The 17,628-nt window shown below is 36.4% G+C and overlaps 1 protein-coding gene across 1 annotated transcript; it reads right to left on the bottom strand.

Annotated features, from left to right (window-relative positions):
• Window positions 1-5,859: 5,859 nt before the first annotated feature.
• On the bottom strand, window positions 5,860-16,812 carry LOC134368043 (germ cell-less protein-like 1). Its single transcript, XM_063084656.1, is given in 4 exon segments — window positions 5,860-6,281; window positions 6,284-7,018; window positions 7,021-7,153; window positions 16,780-16,812. Coding segments are annotated over 4 exon segments (1,323 nt in total).
• Between the last annotated feature and the right edge of the window lie 816 nt (window positions 16,813-17,628).

Here is a 17,628-nt window from a genome sequence, read left to right as displayed (position 1 = left end):
GGTAAGAGTAGCTCACTGTGCCTAAACGTACAAACAATGTGGTTTATACGAAATGCCTGATTTCCTTCCGGGATCCTGGAATTGTGGTACATAATAGACAGTGAATGTCTATATGATCTGCTCCTAATAAAAATATTTGTTACTGAGTCTCTAATGAGCTTCCTTGGGGGACAACATTTCACAATGTTGTAGCAGTTTAATGGCAGAGGAATTAAGCATGCCTTGTATGACTCCAATGAAAGAAGACTTTTGGTAGCTGATTTCTTATAAACTTTACTCCATGTACCTTTTCCCTTTGATGATTTTGCTTTGTAACCTCATGCTATAATAAATCTTAGCTGTCATCACAGCCCTATGCTAAGTCCCATGAGTCCTCCTAAGTGAATCACTGAACCTTGGAATTGTCTTGAGGACCCTCAACACACCTTACTAATGAGCATTTACAGGTATTCACTAGCTACAATGTTTATGTGGCTGGCATAAGAATATAAGAAATATTTCTTGTTTGTCTATGGATGCCCCCTTTTGTTTTTTTAAATCAAATTTATGAATGTATTCTATGTTGAAATTTATTTTCCTGACCACCTTCTAACCTATTACTTAGCCACAAATATCAATTAAAATACGATTTACTATGAGGCATACAAGAGGTCTTCAAAAAGTCCATGGAATGATCTGTATTATCTTTCAATTTAACTTTTTCATGAACTTTTTGAAGTATCCTCATATAAACCAGAACTTTCTATTAACCAATACCAAAATACATTGAAAGCCCAATAATAAGCTTAGAACCTTGATTCTGAGCAATGTGAGTGTTTGAAGTGCCTATGAAATCAAAGCATGATTAAATGAGGTGTGGAATAACTAGTTTTAGAGATAAGTGTATTTTATTATAACCTAATTTTGAAACACTTGACAATGCATGCATGGTATATGAGGTTAATCTCTATTAAACAGAATATATTATTGATCAGAATACCCTATGTCCGATAATAGAGTTTACCCAAATTTCAATAAACTACAAAAACCTTCCAATTCTTATGAAAATTAGTAAAGCACAAGTTGCCTGTTTGACAAAATATCAACGAAGCAGTTGTCTATGCCCCTTTAAGAACACTTTGAATACATATTTAATAAGGATTCTTGCACCTCAGAGAAATGTAATAAAAATATATTGATTTAATAGTGTTAAAAAAAGTGCTTTATCCAGTTTTGCTCACAAGGAACTTATGAATGAGGTGTGTTTGTTTTTTATAACCCAACCTGACCATGTCATTCCCTTGTTAATATTATTCTACATAATAATAACATTCCTGACACTCAGAATCTGAACTGTATTACTAGAACTTTGGCTAGCTTTTAGCAGGTGCAATTATACTTTTCACTTTGTGTAGCAATTGAAAATAAGAACAAGTAATATTTTTCAAAAGTGTAACATCACATACGTTAGAGGATCAGAGTATTTCATTCTTTTTTACAGCAGAGTAGTATACCGTTGTGTAGATATACCACATTTTCCATATCCACTCATCTGATGATGGACATTTGGGCTGGTTCCAAATCTTAGCTATTGTAAAGAGTGCTGCGATAACATTGGAGAACAGGTACACCTTCGACTTGATGATTTCCATTCCTCTGGATATATTCCCAGCAGTGGGATAGCTGGGTCATATGGTAGATCTATCTGCAATTGTCTGAGGAACCTCCATACCGTTTTCCATAGAGGCTGCACCATTTTGCAGTCCCACCAACAATGTATGAGAGTTCCTCACTCTGCTATAAAAAGAATGAAATACTGCCATTTGCAACAACATGTTTGGAACTAGAAAGAATTATATTAAGTGAAATGAGTCAGGCAGAGAAAGAGAAATATCAAATGTTCTCTCTTATTTGTGGGAGCTAAAAATAAATAAATAAATACACAAATAAACTGGGGTTGGGAAGGGAAGAAGACACAAAAATTAAAATTCCTTGAAGTTTATATGACAAGCAAACAGATATGAGGTTGTTGGCAGGGATGGGGAAGAGGGAGGAGAGAGGGAGGTTTCGGTAATGGGCCACAATAATCAACCACATTGTATATTGACAACATAAAATAAAATTTAAAAAAAAAAGAAGATCAGAGTAAAACGTCTATCTGTTTTATAATAGGTTATTTAAATAATTATTTAAATAATTGGAGTTTCCAGATGCCTATTGATATTTGAAAGAGATGGTCTTGGAATATTTGCAACTATACCTACTTATGAGGCTCTATTTTATTTTATTTTTTAAATAGTATCAGGCACAGTGTTTGAAAACACAGAATCAAAAAGAGCATTGAAACTGACTTATGGAAATGTTTCCTATTTTCTCCCCAACTTACAGTTTTTATTTCTTCCAGCATAAATAAGCAAACTCATGCATAAACATCAGTTCTATTCACATTGTTGCCATCTGGAAAAAAAATTAACTGATTATAAAGTCTGTATTGGATTTGGAGTATTTGCAGTATTGTGTTTCTTCAGCATTAGATTCAGACAGGTAAATTTTAATAAATTATAATGAGATACTGTCTATGATTACAGTTAGATGAGGTTACCTTCCATAGTTAACTTTTTAGTGTCTCAGTTTACTGAATAATATGATAACCACTTGTACTGGACCAATTGTATTAGAAGCTCCTCATATTACGACTTTCCAGTGTACTCCACTTAATGCTGCTGTGTTACTTTTAACCCCCACAAATGGTGAGTTCCATAAATGTGTCACCCGACTCCACCTTCTCCTTTGTCTCAAAACCAGACCTACAGCACTTTTCCATTCTTGATAGTGTTTTCCAAAGATGGACATCACTGCTGACACCGCTCCGTCAATTCTGCTAGGGGTAACTCTCACCCATGCATAACACCTAGCTTCGGGTGTTAATATTTGTGGTTCCTGGTACGCCTTTGGCTGTGTCTAAGACTTTGGTATACATCAGCAAAAACAAGTTTATTTCTATTTGAATTCCCATCAGAGAAAGTTTCTATGTCACACTATTATGTTTAATGCTAATAGTTGCCTTCTAGGCTTGCTGTTGTTAGCAACAGACGGCAAATAGAAAATTCTCTTTTTGATAGCAACGGAAAAATATGATTGTCATGCTCCATATTTTTCCAAAATAATTCAGAATTATTGCTTTACATAGTCTGTCTTCCAAACCCAAAATATGAGTAGACCTGTAAATAATTTATGTCATATCTTTCCCCTCTTGCTCTGTACCTGAGCCTTCAAATGGCATTTATTCAGTTCCTTACAGTTTCTTCATAATTAGTGTTCCATTTTCCACTATTTGTTTTCTAGATGAATTGAGCTGTATCTATACCAAGCATTAACCATCAACATCAGGAGATATCAAATGATAGATGTACTCATTTTCCTAGAAAGGTTGTAAAAGAAATCTCAAAGTTTTCCAGAATCCATTCTGTCCCCTTAATCTCCAGAGTACAAGAACAGTAGAAGAAGAAAGAGAAGATGAAAAAAAGTTAGATAAAATGTTTGTCAGAACAAACCTTAAGTGGCCTGAAGAACTTCACCGTTCGCTAAGGAGCAAGGAAACAAACCACGAGAAAATTATCATCTGAGACCATACAAAGTTGTTATGCAAATGCCGATGAGATTACTCTCAACTTACCTTCTCAATCCAAATAAACCAAATACAGTCACTGATAATCATGATGTAAGTTATGAAAGGCCCTTATGATTTGTGAGAACGTGAGGGCCTTGAAGATCAAAATTGAAAAAGTGGGTTGTGGTAAGCACATTAAAGTAAATTGCTCTTGACTTGGGGCCCAAGGAGTATATGGTATAATGAAACACATATGTTTATAAAAAAAAGACAAACATATTGACACCACTGCAAACAGCATCAAAGGTGCTATAAAATCTTTGAAATTTACACCAGTCAGCTGAACAGGCTAGGATCTCTCTTCCTAGCTTGGAGACTGTTTGAAAGGCATGCTTTTAAAGAAATGTATTGTTTGTCCTGTTGGCTTCTAGTTTGGAATAAATGTTGCCTTAAATGCTCTGCAGACAAGCAGAACAAGCCCTGGCAAAAATGAGAAACATCCGTTGGCCATTTGTATCTCTTCTTTTGATAAATGTCTGTTCAGATCCTTTGCCCATTTTTTAATTGTCTTCTTGCAATTGAGTTGCTTCAGTTCCCTACATATTGTGGATTTAAGCCCCTTATCCGATGTATGGTTTGCAAATACGAGGGGTCTTCAAAAAGTTCATGGAAGGATTTTATTATCTTTGAATTCAATTTTCCACAAACTTTTTGAAGTACACTTGTCCTTTCTTCCAATCTGTGGGCTGTCTCTTTGCTCTATTAACTGTCAGTCTCATACAAACAGAGAGTAGAAAGGTGGTTACCAGAAGCTGAAGGGGAGAAGATGGGATGGGGAAAGGGAAGATGTTCATCTAAGGGTACAAAGTTTCAGTTAGACTGAAGTAGTAAGTTCTAGTGATCTATTGCACTGCATGACGACCGCAGTTAATAATAACGTGTTGTATATTTCAAAATTGCTAAAAGAATAGATTTTTAACATCCTCATCACAAAAAAATGATACGTTGGTAAGGTGATGAATCTTTCTACAATGTACAGACAGATCAAAACATCACATTACACCCCATTAATATGCAAAATTATTTGTCAATTGAAAGTAAATTAATAAAAATGAGAAGTGAACCAAACATAGGCACAGAGAAAATTAAGAAGATGCTTTGAAATTATTTATATCTTCATATTGTTAAAAATAACTGGTGTTATGAAAATCCATTTTCATTTACAATGCCTATTTGTTTAACTATTTCAAAAATTATTGTTCCCTGACAAACCTAAGGTTACTGGAGATGGGGGGAGGGAGGGAGGGTGTTCGGGGAGGGACAGGTCTGGTATAGGGAGCATAAAGAAAAATCATGATTTGTAATAATGAATATGCTAATAATAATAATTAATAAATTAATTAAATGGTTCATTAAAAATAATTATTGTTCTCTGGTCCTTATAAGGACAAATATATATGTGTATATGTATATATGTGTGTATACACACATATACAACATTTATTTGAATGTATTTATTTATATATAATATATAAGATTATATATAATGCTATTTTATAATATACAGTATAATATATATTACATGATTATAAGACCCGTGTGTGTGTGTGTGTGTGTGTGTGTGTGTGTGTTTATATACATATTTTCCAGATAAATAGTCAGCAATACATCTTCTCCAAACCATAGTGAAAATGGGCCATGTGGCGGACTAATTGCAAAACACCACTAAATTATATAGTATGTAAAAACCTGACATTGTCTGGTTATTTAAAACTGTACATTATGGAGTCCTAAACAAAGTCTGTGATCTCAGATTTTACCTGATGATTGACTCCCTCCTGTAATATTGCTGTAATTAAAGCCACCACATTTGCACAACAGCTTCAGCAAGGGAGAGAATCTTTTATTTTGTCTCAACATTAGCTAGGGTGAAACTCACCTAACAAGTTAATTTAGTTTTGGTTCCTTGGATAGATAGTCACTTATTTTCGTTTGGAGCTTGGCTGTTGATGGTCAACGAAAAACAAAAGATGCCAGCATCACAGTCTATTTGGTTTGACAGATATTTTCTTGGAATTAAATTTTTTCTTCATAGATACATAGAAATATACTGAAGATGAACAGTAGTCATTTGTGATGTTATTGTATTAGTAAGATTATTTTCATTTTTGTTATTGATCCTCTTAGTTGTGTTTAACAATAGATCTAGTAAATTAAATGAGGTGTGGAAAGTTTTCAAGATGCTAATACTTTTCTAATTGACAGGATTATCAGTTTCCTGTGTTTTCTAAGGACATAAATAGAAAGTTACGGAATATATATAAAGGGAAACTCAGAACTATGCTGTTCAACTTCATTACCACTCGTTCCTCATCCTTTTCAAAGGTAAGGGTTTTATAACCAGTTGTTTTGCTGAAACTTAGTTTTCCACTAGAATCAAAATATACCAAAGTTAATCTGAATGCAACATTTCGTAGAGGTTGTAAACAGGCAGAAACTTCACATAGCTGACTGAAAGTGTTTTGCTTAAAAATTATACAATGGCTGGTAAAGATGACGTGTAAGGGAAAGCCAAAGTTGTAACCAGGCCACTTCCAGCAGTATTTTCCATCCTTGATAATCCTTTTACCACACCTCATGCTGTATCTTTCAAGTTCTATTTCATTGACGTCTTGAGGCCCAATTTCCCTGTAAACCATTGTTGTTTGTAAACAGATGATAGCCATTCCAAAGGTATTAGAGTATCTCATTCAATAGCTTTTGTGGAGGCCAGGTCACAGATGATATGCTGAAACCTCAATTTTTTAAACACTGGTTGAAATGTTGTGCCTTCTTTTGTTTCAAGAAAGGCAGCGTTACCAACACGTTCCCTGTGCCTGCAAAGCCCGTTGTTTGTATCCACTAAAAGCTGTTTCACTGAGCCTTTCCAAGCCGGGTTCAGGCGACGGAACATCCACTCTTTATGTGTGGTGTGCACATCCATTTCTTTTTGCATTACTAGTAAATTAGAAGAAGAGATGAGCAGATTCATAAGCTCTATACTGAGTTCTTTGTAAAGTTCAACACTCGGGTGTGTCCTCAAATTGTGAAGAAGCCACTCAAAGCACCCTGTCTTTACAGAATCTAATCCATAGGTTTCTGCTGCTGCATAAAAACCACATACAGTTTTCACATTAATCGTTTTCCTCCTTGTCTCATCACACTGCTGAATTAAGTCCTTTACCTGAAGCAGGCATGCGGTTGCCAAAACTCCTGGAACTTGAAGGGGCTCCATTAAGGCGTATTCGTCCCTGTACAAGGAAACTAGTACAAAGTGCAAGGACTCTACATCTACATTCTGGTTACTAATCTCCAGTTCGATAATATCTTTGTGAGATTCTTTCCAAGAACCTCTGAACATATTAGCAAAGTAGCCTGGCTGACATAAATGATTTTGTGTAAACACCATATTTTCCCCAGAGCATGGATTTTAATGTCACTGGTTTCCCCATTCAAAAATAAAGTTCGATAAGTGTACTTGGATGCGATCTTAACTTTCTTCCCATGGCTTGTGCTGAAGACTTGCTATAGAGTCTCTCCCTGGTCTGTAGACCCGTGGCTGTCAGACTTTGAGACCAAGCAGGGCCCACCACTCTGCTTACGCTTGCAACGACCAGATAGGTAACTGGGGCCCGCCTGGGCTTCTGGCTGCTGCCGATCTACTGTGCGTGGTTCCCTGCATCGAAGGATCCTACTGCTTAAGGGCCCCAAAGAGGAAGGCTTCCAGAGCTCCTAAAGGAGACTGCCGCAGAGGCTTTCCTGCCATGGCATTGCTGCGGCCTGCCACCACTGCCTAGGCCCTAGTCTCACTGGGACACTTTGGCAAAGTCCCAAAGGTCACAGAGGAAGCCCTACGTTCTTCCTTGTGTGCCCCGCCCCTCGTGCTCTGTGGCCCCGCCCCCTGACTACAGTCTCTTTCCACTGAGCCTGGTCCCTTTCCCCAGGGCCTCTGGGTTTTCCTTGAGAATGCTTTCCTATAAGGGAAATGACTGAGTCAAGGGCTTTTTGATCAGAGTGTTAAAGATTGCACACATTCACACTCCCACTGCTGGGGTATGAGAGAGCCCACTTTTCTCCACTGTCTGCTGACTGAATATAATCATTTACAAACAACTTTTAGCGATTTAAACAGTGAATAGTGGTGCCTTATTATTTTATTATTTACCTTTGATTACTAGAGAAGGCAAGCATTCATTTTATACACATAAACATATATAGATATTTCGAAATTTTCTGGTGAGCGACATCTTCGTATTCTTTGAGCATCTCTTTTTTTGTGTGGACCATTTTACTGAGGTATGATTGACATACAAAAATCTGTACATATTTAATGTGTGCACTTTAATGAGTTTGGCGATAAGTATACACCTATGAAACCATCACCACAATCAATGCCATAAACATATCCATCATTCCAAAAAATTCCTTTCACCTTCTTTATTAATTGTGTTTTGTGATAGCAATTAACATAAGATCTAACCTCTTAGCAAATTTTTCGGTATACAATACAGTATTGCTAACTATAGGCACTATGCTGTACAGTAGATCTCTAGGACTTGTTCATCTTGCATAGCTGAAACTTTTTTTCCCCTGAAAATGGGGTCATTTTATTTTTTATTCTTTCCCTTTTTTATTGTAACATAGTTAATTATACATTTCTGTGGGGTTCAGAGTTAAATAACATTACCTGTGTGCAATATGTGATAATTAGTATATTCAACATTTTACAGTGTAATCTTTTTTCATGTCTTTGCCCATTTCTGTATAGGTTTATATGTATTTTCTCCTTACTGATTGCTAAAAGCTCCTTATAATGTAGGACTAGTCAGTGTTTGTCATATATGTAGGTTTTTGTTTGTTTGCTTGTTTTTTACATTTTTCTTTTAACCATCTTCATTTACCATTTAAGTTTTATGGAATTCCTTGCTGTAAAGACGTTCTAATTCTTAAGAAGCCAAATCAGATTTTTCAGTTATGGGTGTTTGCATCTCTTCTTCGAAAGCTTTCCCTTATTTGAAATCAGATAAATATTCTTCCATATTTCCTTGCTAAATTTTCATGGCATTATGGACTATTTCAAAAAAATCTAATTTTAATATCCAGAATGTACAAGAAACTGAAACATCTCAACAGCAAACAAACAAACTAATAATATGATTTAAAAATGAGCAAATGACTTAAATAGACAATTCTCAAAAGGATAGATACAAATAACCAAGAGGTATATGAAAAAATGCTCAACATCCTTAAACATCAGGGAAATGCAAATCAAAACGGCAATGAGATAGCATCTCACTTCAGTCAGAATATCTATTATAGAAAAGACAAAAACACAAAGAAACAAAAATGCTTGTGAGGATGCAGAGAAAAGGGAACTCTTATACACTGCTGGTGTGAATGTAAATTAGTAAAGCCTTTATAGAAAACAGTATGGAGGTTCCTGAAACAACTAAACATAGACCTCCCGTATGATCCAGAAATCACACTACCGGGTATTTAACTGAAGAAAAGTAAATCAGTACACAGAAGAAATATCTGTACCTCCATGTTTATTGTGGCACTATTCACAATAGTCAAGATATGCAATAAACTTAAGTATCCATCAACAGATGAATGAATAAAGAAAATGTTCTATATATACACAATGGAATACTAACCAGCCATAATAAATAATAAAATTCTGTCATGCTGTAGCATGGATTAACTTGGAAGACATTATGTTAAGCAAACCAAGCCAGGCACAGAAAGATAAATACTGCATGTTCTCACTCACACGCAGGAGCTGAAAAGTTAAGATCATAAAAGTAGAGAGTAGAATTGTGATTATTTGAGGCTGGGAAAGGGCAGGGGGGATAGAAAGAGGTTGGTTAATGAATATAAACTTACAGCGGGATGGGAAGAATGTGTTCTAGTGTTTTATAGCACTGCTAGGTGACTATAATTAACAATAATTTATTGTATATTTTCAAATGGCTAGAAGATAGGAGTTTGAATGTTCTCAACACAAAGAAATTATGAACGTTTGCAGTGATGGATGGGCTAATTACACATTTGATTTGATCACTACACATTGTTTAAAGGTATCAAAATATCACAGTACCCCATATATATGTATGCTTATTATATGTTAATTAAAAATAAAAATAATTTTATTTCTGAGTATATACTCAACTTTATTAAGATTAAAAATCAAAACCACCATGAAATCACAGTCTTAAGTGCCCCCAAACTCAGTAAGTGCCCCCAAATCAGTTGCATTTATATTCTCCAATAATGAGCTAACAGAAAGAGAAATCAAGAAAGTAAGCCCATTTACAGCAGTCACGAAAAAAAATAAAATACCTAGGAATCAATTCAACCAAGGTGGTGAAAGATCTCTACAATGAGAACTGCAAGCCACTATGGAAAGAAATTAAAGAAGACACAAAAAGATGGAAAGACATTCCATGCTCTTGGATTGGAAGAATTAACATTGTGAAAATGTCCATACTACCCAAAGCAATCCTCAGATTCAATGCAATCCCCATCAAAATACCAATGACATTCTTCACAGAAGTGGGAAAAACAATCTCAGCATTCATATGGAACAACAAAAGACACCGAATAGCCAAAGCAATCCTGAGCAAAAAGGATAAAGCCAGAGGCATAACACTACCTGACTTCAAATCATACTACAAAGCTATAGTAAGCAAAACACCAAGGTACTGGCATAAAAATAGACACTCGGACCAGTGGAGCAGAATCGAGAACCCAGAAATCACCCCTTGGGCTTATAGCCATCTGATATTTGACAAAGGCAAAAAAAAAAAAAAAAAAAAAGAAAACCTACATTGGGGAAAAGACTGCCTCCTTCAATAGGTGGTGCTGGGAAAAATTGGATATCCATGTGCAGAAGAATGAAACTAGACATGCACCTCTCACCAAACACTAAATTAACAAACAGTTTAGCATGGGGATTACCTCTGGGGAGAAACGGAGGAATGGCATCAGGGAGGTACACACAGATAGTTTCAATGGCATTGATAATGTTCTAGGTAAAAAGCTTAAAAAATTGAAATATTAAAATTTTAATGCATTTGAAAATTCTCGTAATTTGAAGTGACAGAGCGCTATGCAAAATAGCACATATATTCTAAGCCAAACTTTTACAAACAGAAAAAAATACACATATATGTATACGCATGCATAGAGAAAATACTGAAAGTAATACACAAAATTCTACCATACCTTGTCTTTGGATGTTCACATTATGGGCAGTGTCAGAATGAAACCCAGGCAAGATTGGTTGCATGACATTTTTTACCCTCCTTAAGCTACAGTTTGTGTGGGGCTTGTCTTCTCTTCATCTAATGCAAGGTCCTTTACCTTTTAACAAAGGACAATCCCACCCACTTCCAAAAGGGTAGAAGTAATAGGCATGGACAAAGACAATGAAATGTCATAGGTTATTTTTACAGGATAACTTTTGCATGCTTTATTCACTGTCTGGACCGCAGCAACTAGAACAGTGCCTGGTGTATTATCATTAAATATTAGTGGAATTAAAGAACATATATTTCACCCCAATTATTGAATATAATTGGTTTTGGTATCTTTTAAAAGTTTTTTTATTAATTTTTTTAATGGACAAATCATAGTTCTATTACATTTGTGGAGTACACTGCAATGTTTTGATACATGTAATACAATGTGGAATGGAATGATTAAATCAAGCTAAGTAACATGTCCATCACCTCTCCTACTTAACATTTTTTGTGGTGATACAGTTGAAATTTCCTCTTAGTTATTTTGAAATATACAATACATTATCGTCGACTTTTTTTATTCACAAACCTGTTTTATTTCCTACTTATCAAAAGTATAACCCTTGATTTACAAAGCTCTTAAGAGTTATTTTAGTCTCTATACATCTTCAAAACTGTCTTTAAGAGGTTCCTTTTCATCTAAAATCCATTACTCCTTCCAGAGGTGCATGCCAATTGCCTCTGTAAACTCATTAATTCTGTATCTATATGGAAGTCCTCAGGGGCAAGATACCTCTTAACTTGTCTACAAATTTGCTTTATTCACTCTTTGTTTGCACTTGGCCATCCCTGTTTCTTACCCTTCTGTTTTGCACCTAAGTAGCCTTCCTTAGATTTAGGCCTGACTTTCTGATTCCTGATGGTAGCTGACCAGGATAGTCTGTGAGAAGAGTGAAGAATCCACTACATGACAGTTTATATGGGCTGCTTTTCCCAGTGTTAGTATTGCCTTTTGTTTATAGCATCACCACAGGTTACTGCCTTGTTACCCTTCTGCAGAATCATCCCTTTCTGCAATAACTCTGGTTTCAGGTCTTTCTCCTCTAACATGTACCCACGAAGGCTTAAAGTGTGGAAGTGCTTCTTACTACCTGCTAAAGAGGAGTTAAGAGAAAAGAGGAATCTGCAAAAACTGGAGTAGTGACAGAAGGCTCGAAAGGGAGGTAGAACCTGAGTTGGGGGCTGGAAAAATGGCTCTGATTTCCATGGGAGCTGGAAAAAGGAAGAAAAGAAAGTAACCTGATGATAGTGAAGAGTGAGAGCACACCAAAAGAGCAAACATTGCTCAGTAATAGCTTACTAAAAATGCCAGCGGTGTATATTTCTATCATCAGAACTGATGAGATACCTATATAGCTGTTAACATGTATATATGCATAAAACTATATAATATGTAAAATAATATTAAATGCATAAAAAGTGAATATATAATTGTATATAATATAATATGAGATGCATAGATAGATAGATGGATAGATAGAGCACAGCTGTCACAGACCACAAAGGACTGTGAGCTTCCTGGGAATAAAATTTAAAGTACAATGCCCACTATATACATTGTAAACCTGAGCTGCTCCAGAGTTTCATTAGTCATATTGACTAAAACCTTTTTTTAAATACTTCTTAATTTTGCTGTATAGCCTATTTTAAATGATGAGAATCTCTGCCTTTGTTTAAAAAACCCATCAACCTGCTGTAATCAGATTTAAAAACAATTCCTGAAATCTCTCATCAATTGGTGGACACCATATTCTTTTTAATATTAACATTTAATTTTTTTTCATACTTTCAAATGTTTTATTTCAAAACGGTTTAGAGAAAGACCAAGAAAGGTCAAAACATGTGGTTGATTCACTACTTAGACCTGGAAACTGCTTGAAAACAAACAAACAAAAGTGGGAACTTCCGGTTGCTTGAGATTTATAAGGACTTATGATACATTTCTCTTCTAAGAATGTACATGTTGGATACGGTGTGACCACAGGAGAAAATGAGAATGAAGCTTAGAAGGAAAAAATGTATTACACTCTTAGATTCCAAAGAGGGGTCACTGTATGCCATTTAAGTTTACTGGAGAAGTGCCAGGTTTTATTTAGTCAGGTGGCAGAAGACAGGAGTGAAGGGGAAAGTTTAGGCCAGAGTCTTTATTGTTTTTTGTTCTGTTGTGTGTGTGGGAGGGGGAGGGGGTAAAGAGGCAGGGGGAATCAAGGCAAGGCACAGTAAACAGTTTAGGATTGACTAGCTTAAACAATTCTGGTGGACTTCGGGCTATAAATTGGGTCTCTAGTTGCTTGGTACCTGGCTCTGGGTTGATTTAGGGAAGGAAAAATACTGGCTTGATGTGTGAGAGTTAGATAAGGAGGTGGTTGGAGCTATAGACTTGAATATAGACTTGATTTGTATGTGAGAAACATGCTCCCAGCCTTGCCCTCTTCTATCTCTGAGAAAGGGCTAGCCCTGGGAGGGGCAGTTTCTCCCAGCTGGGTAAGGGCTCCAAATGCCAGAGCATCAAGAACACACAAAAAAACAAGAAAATATAGTTAATATAATTGGCCCTGTGATAAACGGATGCCAAATAGACGAGTACAGAACCTAAGAAGACGCAGTTAGAACAACTGCTAATATGAATTGACTTTTTAAATGATACATATAGACATTACATTTTCAAACATTAAACAATAAACATAGTAATGCAAATAGTGGCTTTATCAATGAATCTGAAGAGTTAAAATAGGAAAAGATTGGTTCTATCCATCAAGACAGGAAAATTTCTCAGAGAGAAGATACTATTGAAATTGGAATCTGGAGAAATTGCAGAGACTATGAAAGAAGGGTATTTCATAAAGAAAAAAATAGCATGAATAAAGAAAATGAAACATCTTTATCGAGAAAGTATAACTGCTCGCTCTGTGGAAGAATTTGGCTGTGGCATTACTAACACAAAGCTTACAATTTCTTCCACCATCATGATGGTTTAGCTTAGGCTCCAGGCATATAGGCTGCACGATTTACAGTCCATCTCAGAATCCTAGGCAAGGAGTAGAAGCCAACCCTTGGTAACAGTCTAATATATATATAAATTGTCTTTGGTAGGCATGATATTTAAATTTATTTATAATTTTTAAAAAATCGATGAAATATAAAATTCAACTAAAAACTAGCTTGAATTTTATCACAAAATTGTCAGATGTATGAAAAATGATAACAGGTCTCAACATGGTGCCTAAAACACAGATGATATCCCAGTTAATATTTCATTAGGAAAGATGAGAAAATAATATATATTCGAGCAAAAAACAATTTAAAAACTGTCCTTAGAAAGATAGCGGCCAGTCACAATTTCTACTTATTTGTTTTTCCCTCTTTGTGGCATTCCTCCTTTTGTTAAACAATTTTTTTTATGAAATGTAACATAGTCACAGAAAGGTGAATAAAACAAAAATGTAGCCACCACCAAGGTAAAGAAATAGAACATTGCCAGCACCACCAGAAACTTCCCTGCATTTGTACATTTCTGAACCTCTCTCCCACTTGGAAGTATCCTCTATCCTGACTTACATGGTCATAATTGCCTTACTATTTTAATGATTTTACCACCTAATTATGCATCCCAAATTAATGAAAATGTTTGTTTACTCTTGAGATTTACACAAATAAAGTTATTATGTATGGAATTTTTGTGTGTGTGACCTTCTCCCACTTAACCTTAACATCAAAGTGGCCGCATTGAGATCCTTATATTTCATTGCTGTAAAGTAGATCATTATGTGAAAATAATAGAACGAATTTATCTATTCCAGTGGTGATAGGCATTTGGATTACTTACAATGTATTAGCCAGGGTTCTCCAGAGAGACAGAACCAATTTGATACATACATAGCTATATGAGAGGTGAATTATTAGGGGAATTCGCTCACATGATTATGAAGGCTGAGAAGTCGCCAATAGACTGTATGCAAGCTGGAGACCCTTAGATGACAAAGCATGGCTCAGTCCAAGTTTAAAGGCCTCAGAACCAGGGAACCTGATGGTGTAATTCTCAGTCTGAGGCCAAAGGCCTGAGAGCCCAGAGGTGCCGCTGGTGTAAATCCTGATACCCACAGGCAGAAGAATCTCTGGGCCCCCAGTGGATTGGATGGTAACTGACCATATTAAGGGTCGATTTTCCCCACCTAGTCCACTCAGGCTTACGTGCTAATCTGCTCTGGAAACACCCTTACAGAAACACCCAAAAATAACTTTACCAGGTTTCTAGGTATTTCTTAATCTAGTCAAGTGTCAACCTAAATTTAACCATTATGAGTTTACCCCTTGTCAACTTGCTGCACGTACATATCTCCTTAAGCCATTCTTAATCTCCAAATGAGACAGTAACAAACCAATAGTTCTACCTAACATAGTGCAACTATCCTTTGTAGAGGGTTAGAAATCTTGATTTTTATTTGATTATTAGGTAGGGTTTTTAGGTAATGCATGTATGGGACAAAAGTCCTCAGATAGAAGGCAAGAGCCTACAGCTAGGGGGGCAAGAGCCCACTGAATCAATTCTAATCAAGTATATGTTGATTCTCAGTTGATTCTTAGTGTAGGGTTTGCAGGTAATGCATGTATGGGACAAAAGTTCTCAGACAGGAGGCAAGAGCCTACAGTTAGGGGAGCAAGAGCTCACCAAATCAAGTCTAATCACTGTTTAGGTAAGGGATTATATATGCTGATTGTTAATATAATGGGTCCACTGGAAGATTTTGTGAAAAGGAAACTCACACAGGTTTAAAGCCTTTGATGTGAACAAGAGAACTGAAACAGAACAAGGACTTTTCTGTGGGCAATAATCTTTAATACAACAAAGTTTAAATGATGGGAAAACACATGAGTTAAGATTTCCAAGGATGTTTTGTTAGATTAGTTAGTACATGGGGGTTTCTCCACATTTTGTTTTAAGCTCTTTCTGTGAGTTCCCCCATAAGTGATTGCCTTATTGTTTCTTTCACATGTCACCTAGCTTAAATTTATGATTCTTTTGATGGTACATTTTTTAAACTATTTTGAACCATGCATGTTTGGATGAAGTTTGTTACATAGCCAATTTCTGTATGTTCTTACTATGACTGAGTAACCATCTGTTCTTTTCCTGTAATTTCCTTGTTTTTTCAATAAAAGCTAAAGCAAAAACCAACTCAAGGCTGCTACCCAGTTTCTCCTTCTAACAGAGAAGTTGCTGAGGTGCAGTCCCTTTGGGCTCTCATCGCATTCACATTGCTTTGAGTAATTTTTTGTCTCTCTGTTACACAGCAAGAAGTGTAACATCCTTCGTACAATTAATCCATTAATCCCTTTCCCAGAGGAGGGGGTAAAGTTTTTACGTAATGTATACTCTTCTGATATCCCATATAACTTAAATACAATACTATGATGTAAAGTTAACAATATTTAAACACGGATATTAAGTCAATAAATCTTATGCTATATGATAAAGAATAAGGGAAGAAACAGTGGTAATTGCTTAATGTATGTACAGTGCACACACACACACAGATGTATTCTCAACAAAATAGAGAGGACAAGTACAATCCACTTTTCTGTAACTGGTCACGTGGTCATAGCTGTATTTATAATCACCTTCTACTACCTGTTCTGCATTCCATTTTCCTTCAGCAAGCACCTCAATTGGTCATGGTTCTTTACTTGGCAGGGTGACCCAAACCTTCATCTCTGAAGATTCTGGGCCATTCATAGTCTTGCCTGGATTGTGTTGTTGTAACTTCCCATTGGCCTTAATCACTGGGCATGGTAATACCAAGAGATGTCCTAAGGGATCTCCTGTATTACAGACATAATCTTCCTTACCCGCATTGTGACGTAGTCGTCCAACTTCCCCATTGTAGTTCAGGTCAATCACTCAGCCAACACCGTAACTCCCTTCTTAGACTCAGAGGCATGAGGAACCCAAAGTGGCGTGGTGGTAGCCTTAATTTCCAGTATTATGGGATTGTTGTTGTGTCTCCTGGAGAAAGCATTCCTTCTTCTGGAACTAAGGCCTCTAGGCCAGTAGAGCATAATCGTGGAAACAGGAAGCAAAAATTTTGCTGATGTGTCACTATGGATAATGGTGTGTAGTGCCACTCCCATTTCCATCCCTTGATTTCGGGACCCATGAACCCTGGCTATGAGAGAAACAGTACCATATATTGGGTGCTGATTTAGAGATGTACAGCCTTCTGTACTACCTAGATGGCTCTGTAACTGTGACCTCAATAGGCCATTCTACAATTCTATCAAGCCAGTTGCTTCAGGATGATGAAGAATATGGTAAGACCAGTGAATTCCATGAGCTCATTGCTGCACTTCTTTGGCTGTGAAGTGAGTTTCTTTATCACAAGCAATGCTGTGCAAAATAACGTGATGATAAGTAAGGCATTCTGCAAGCCCATGGATGGTAGTTTCAGCAGAAGCATTGTGTGCAAGGAAGGCAATTCCATATCCAAAATAATTGTCTATTTCAGTAAGGGCAAAATGCTGTTCATTCCATGATGGAAGTGATCCAATGTAATCAACCAGCCAACAAGTAGCTGGCTGATCACCTCAGGGAACAGTGTCATTTAGGGGGCTCAGTGTTGGTCTCTGCTGCTGTCAGACTGGGTATTCAGTGGTGGACATAGACAGGTCAGCCTTGGTGAGTGGAAGTCTATGTTACTG

This window comes from Cynocephalus volans, chromosome X (assembly GCF_027409185.1).
Source record: "Cynocephalus volans isolate mCynVol1 chromosome X, mCynVol1.pri, whole genome shotgun sequence".
Lineage (NCBI taxonomy): Eukaryota > Metazoa > Chordata > Mammalia > Dermoptera > Cynocephalidae > Cynocephalus > Cynocephalus volans.
Note: the sequence above shows the minus strand (reverse complement) of the source record. Positions and strands in the feature narration are given on the sequence as shown.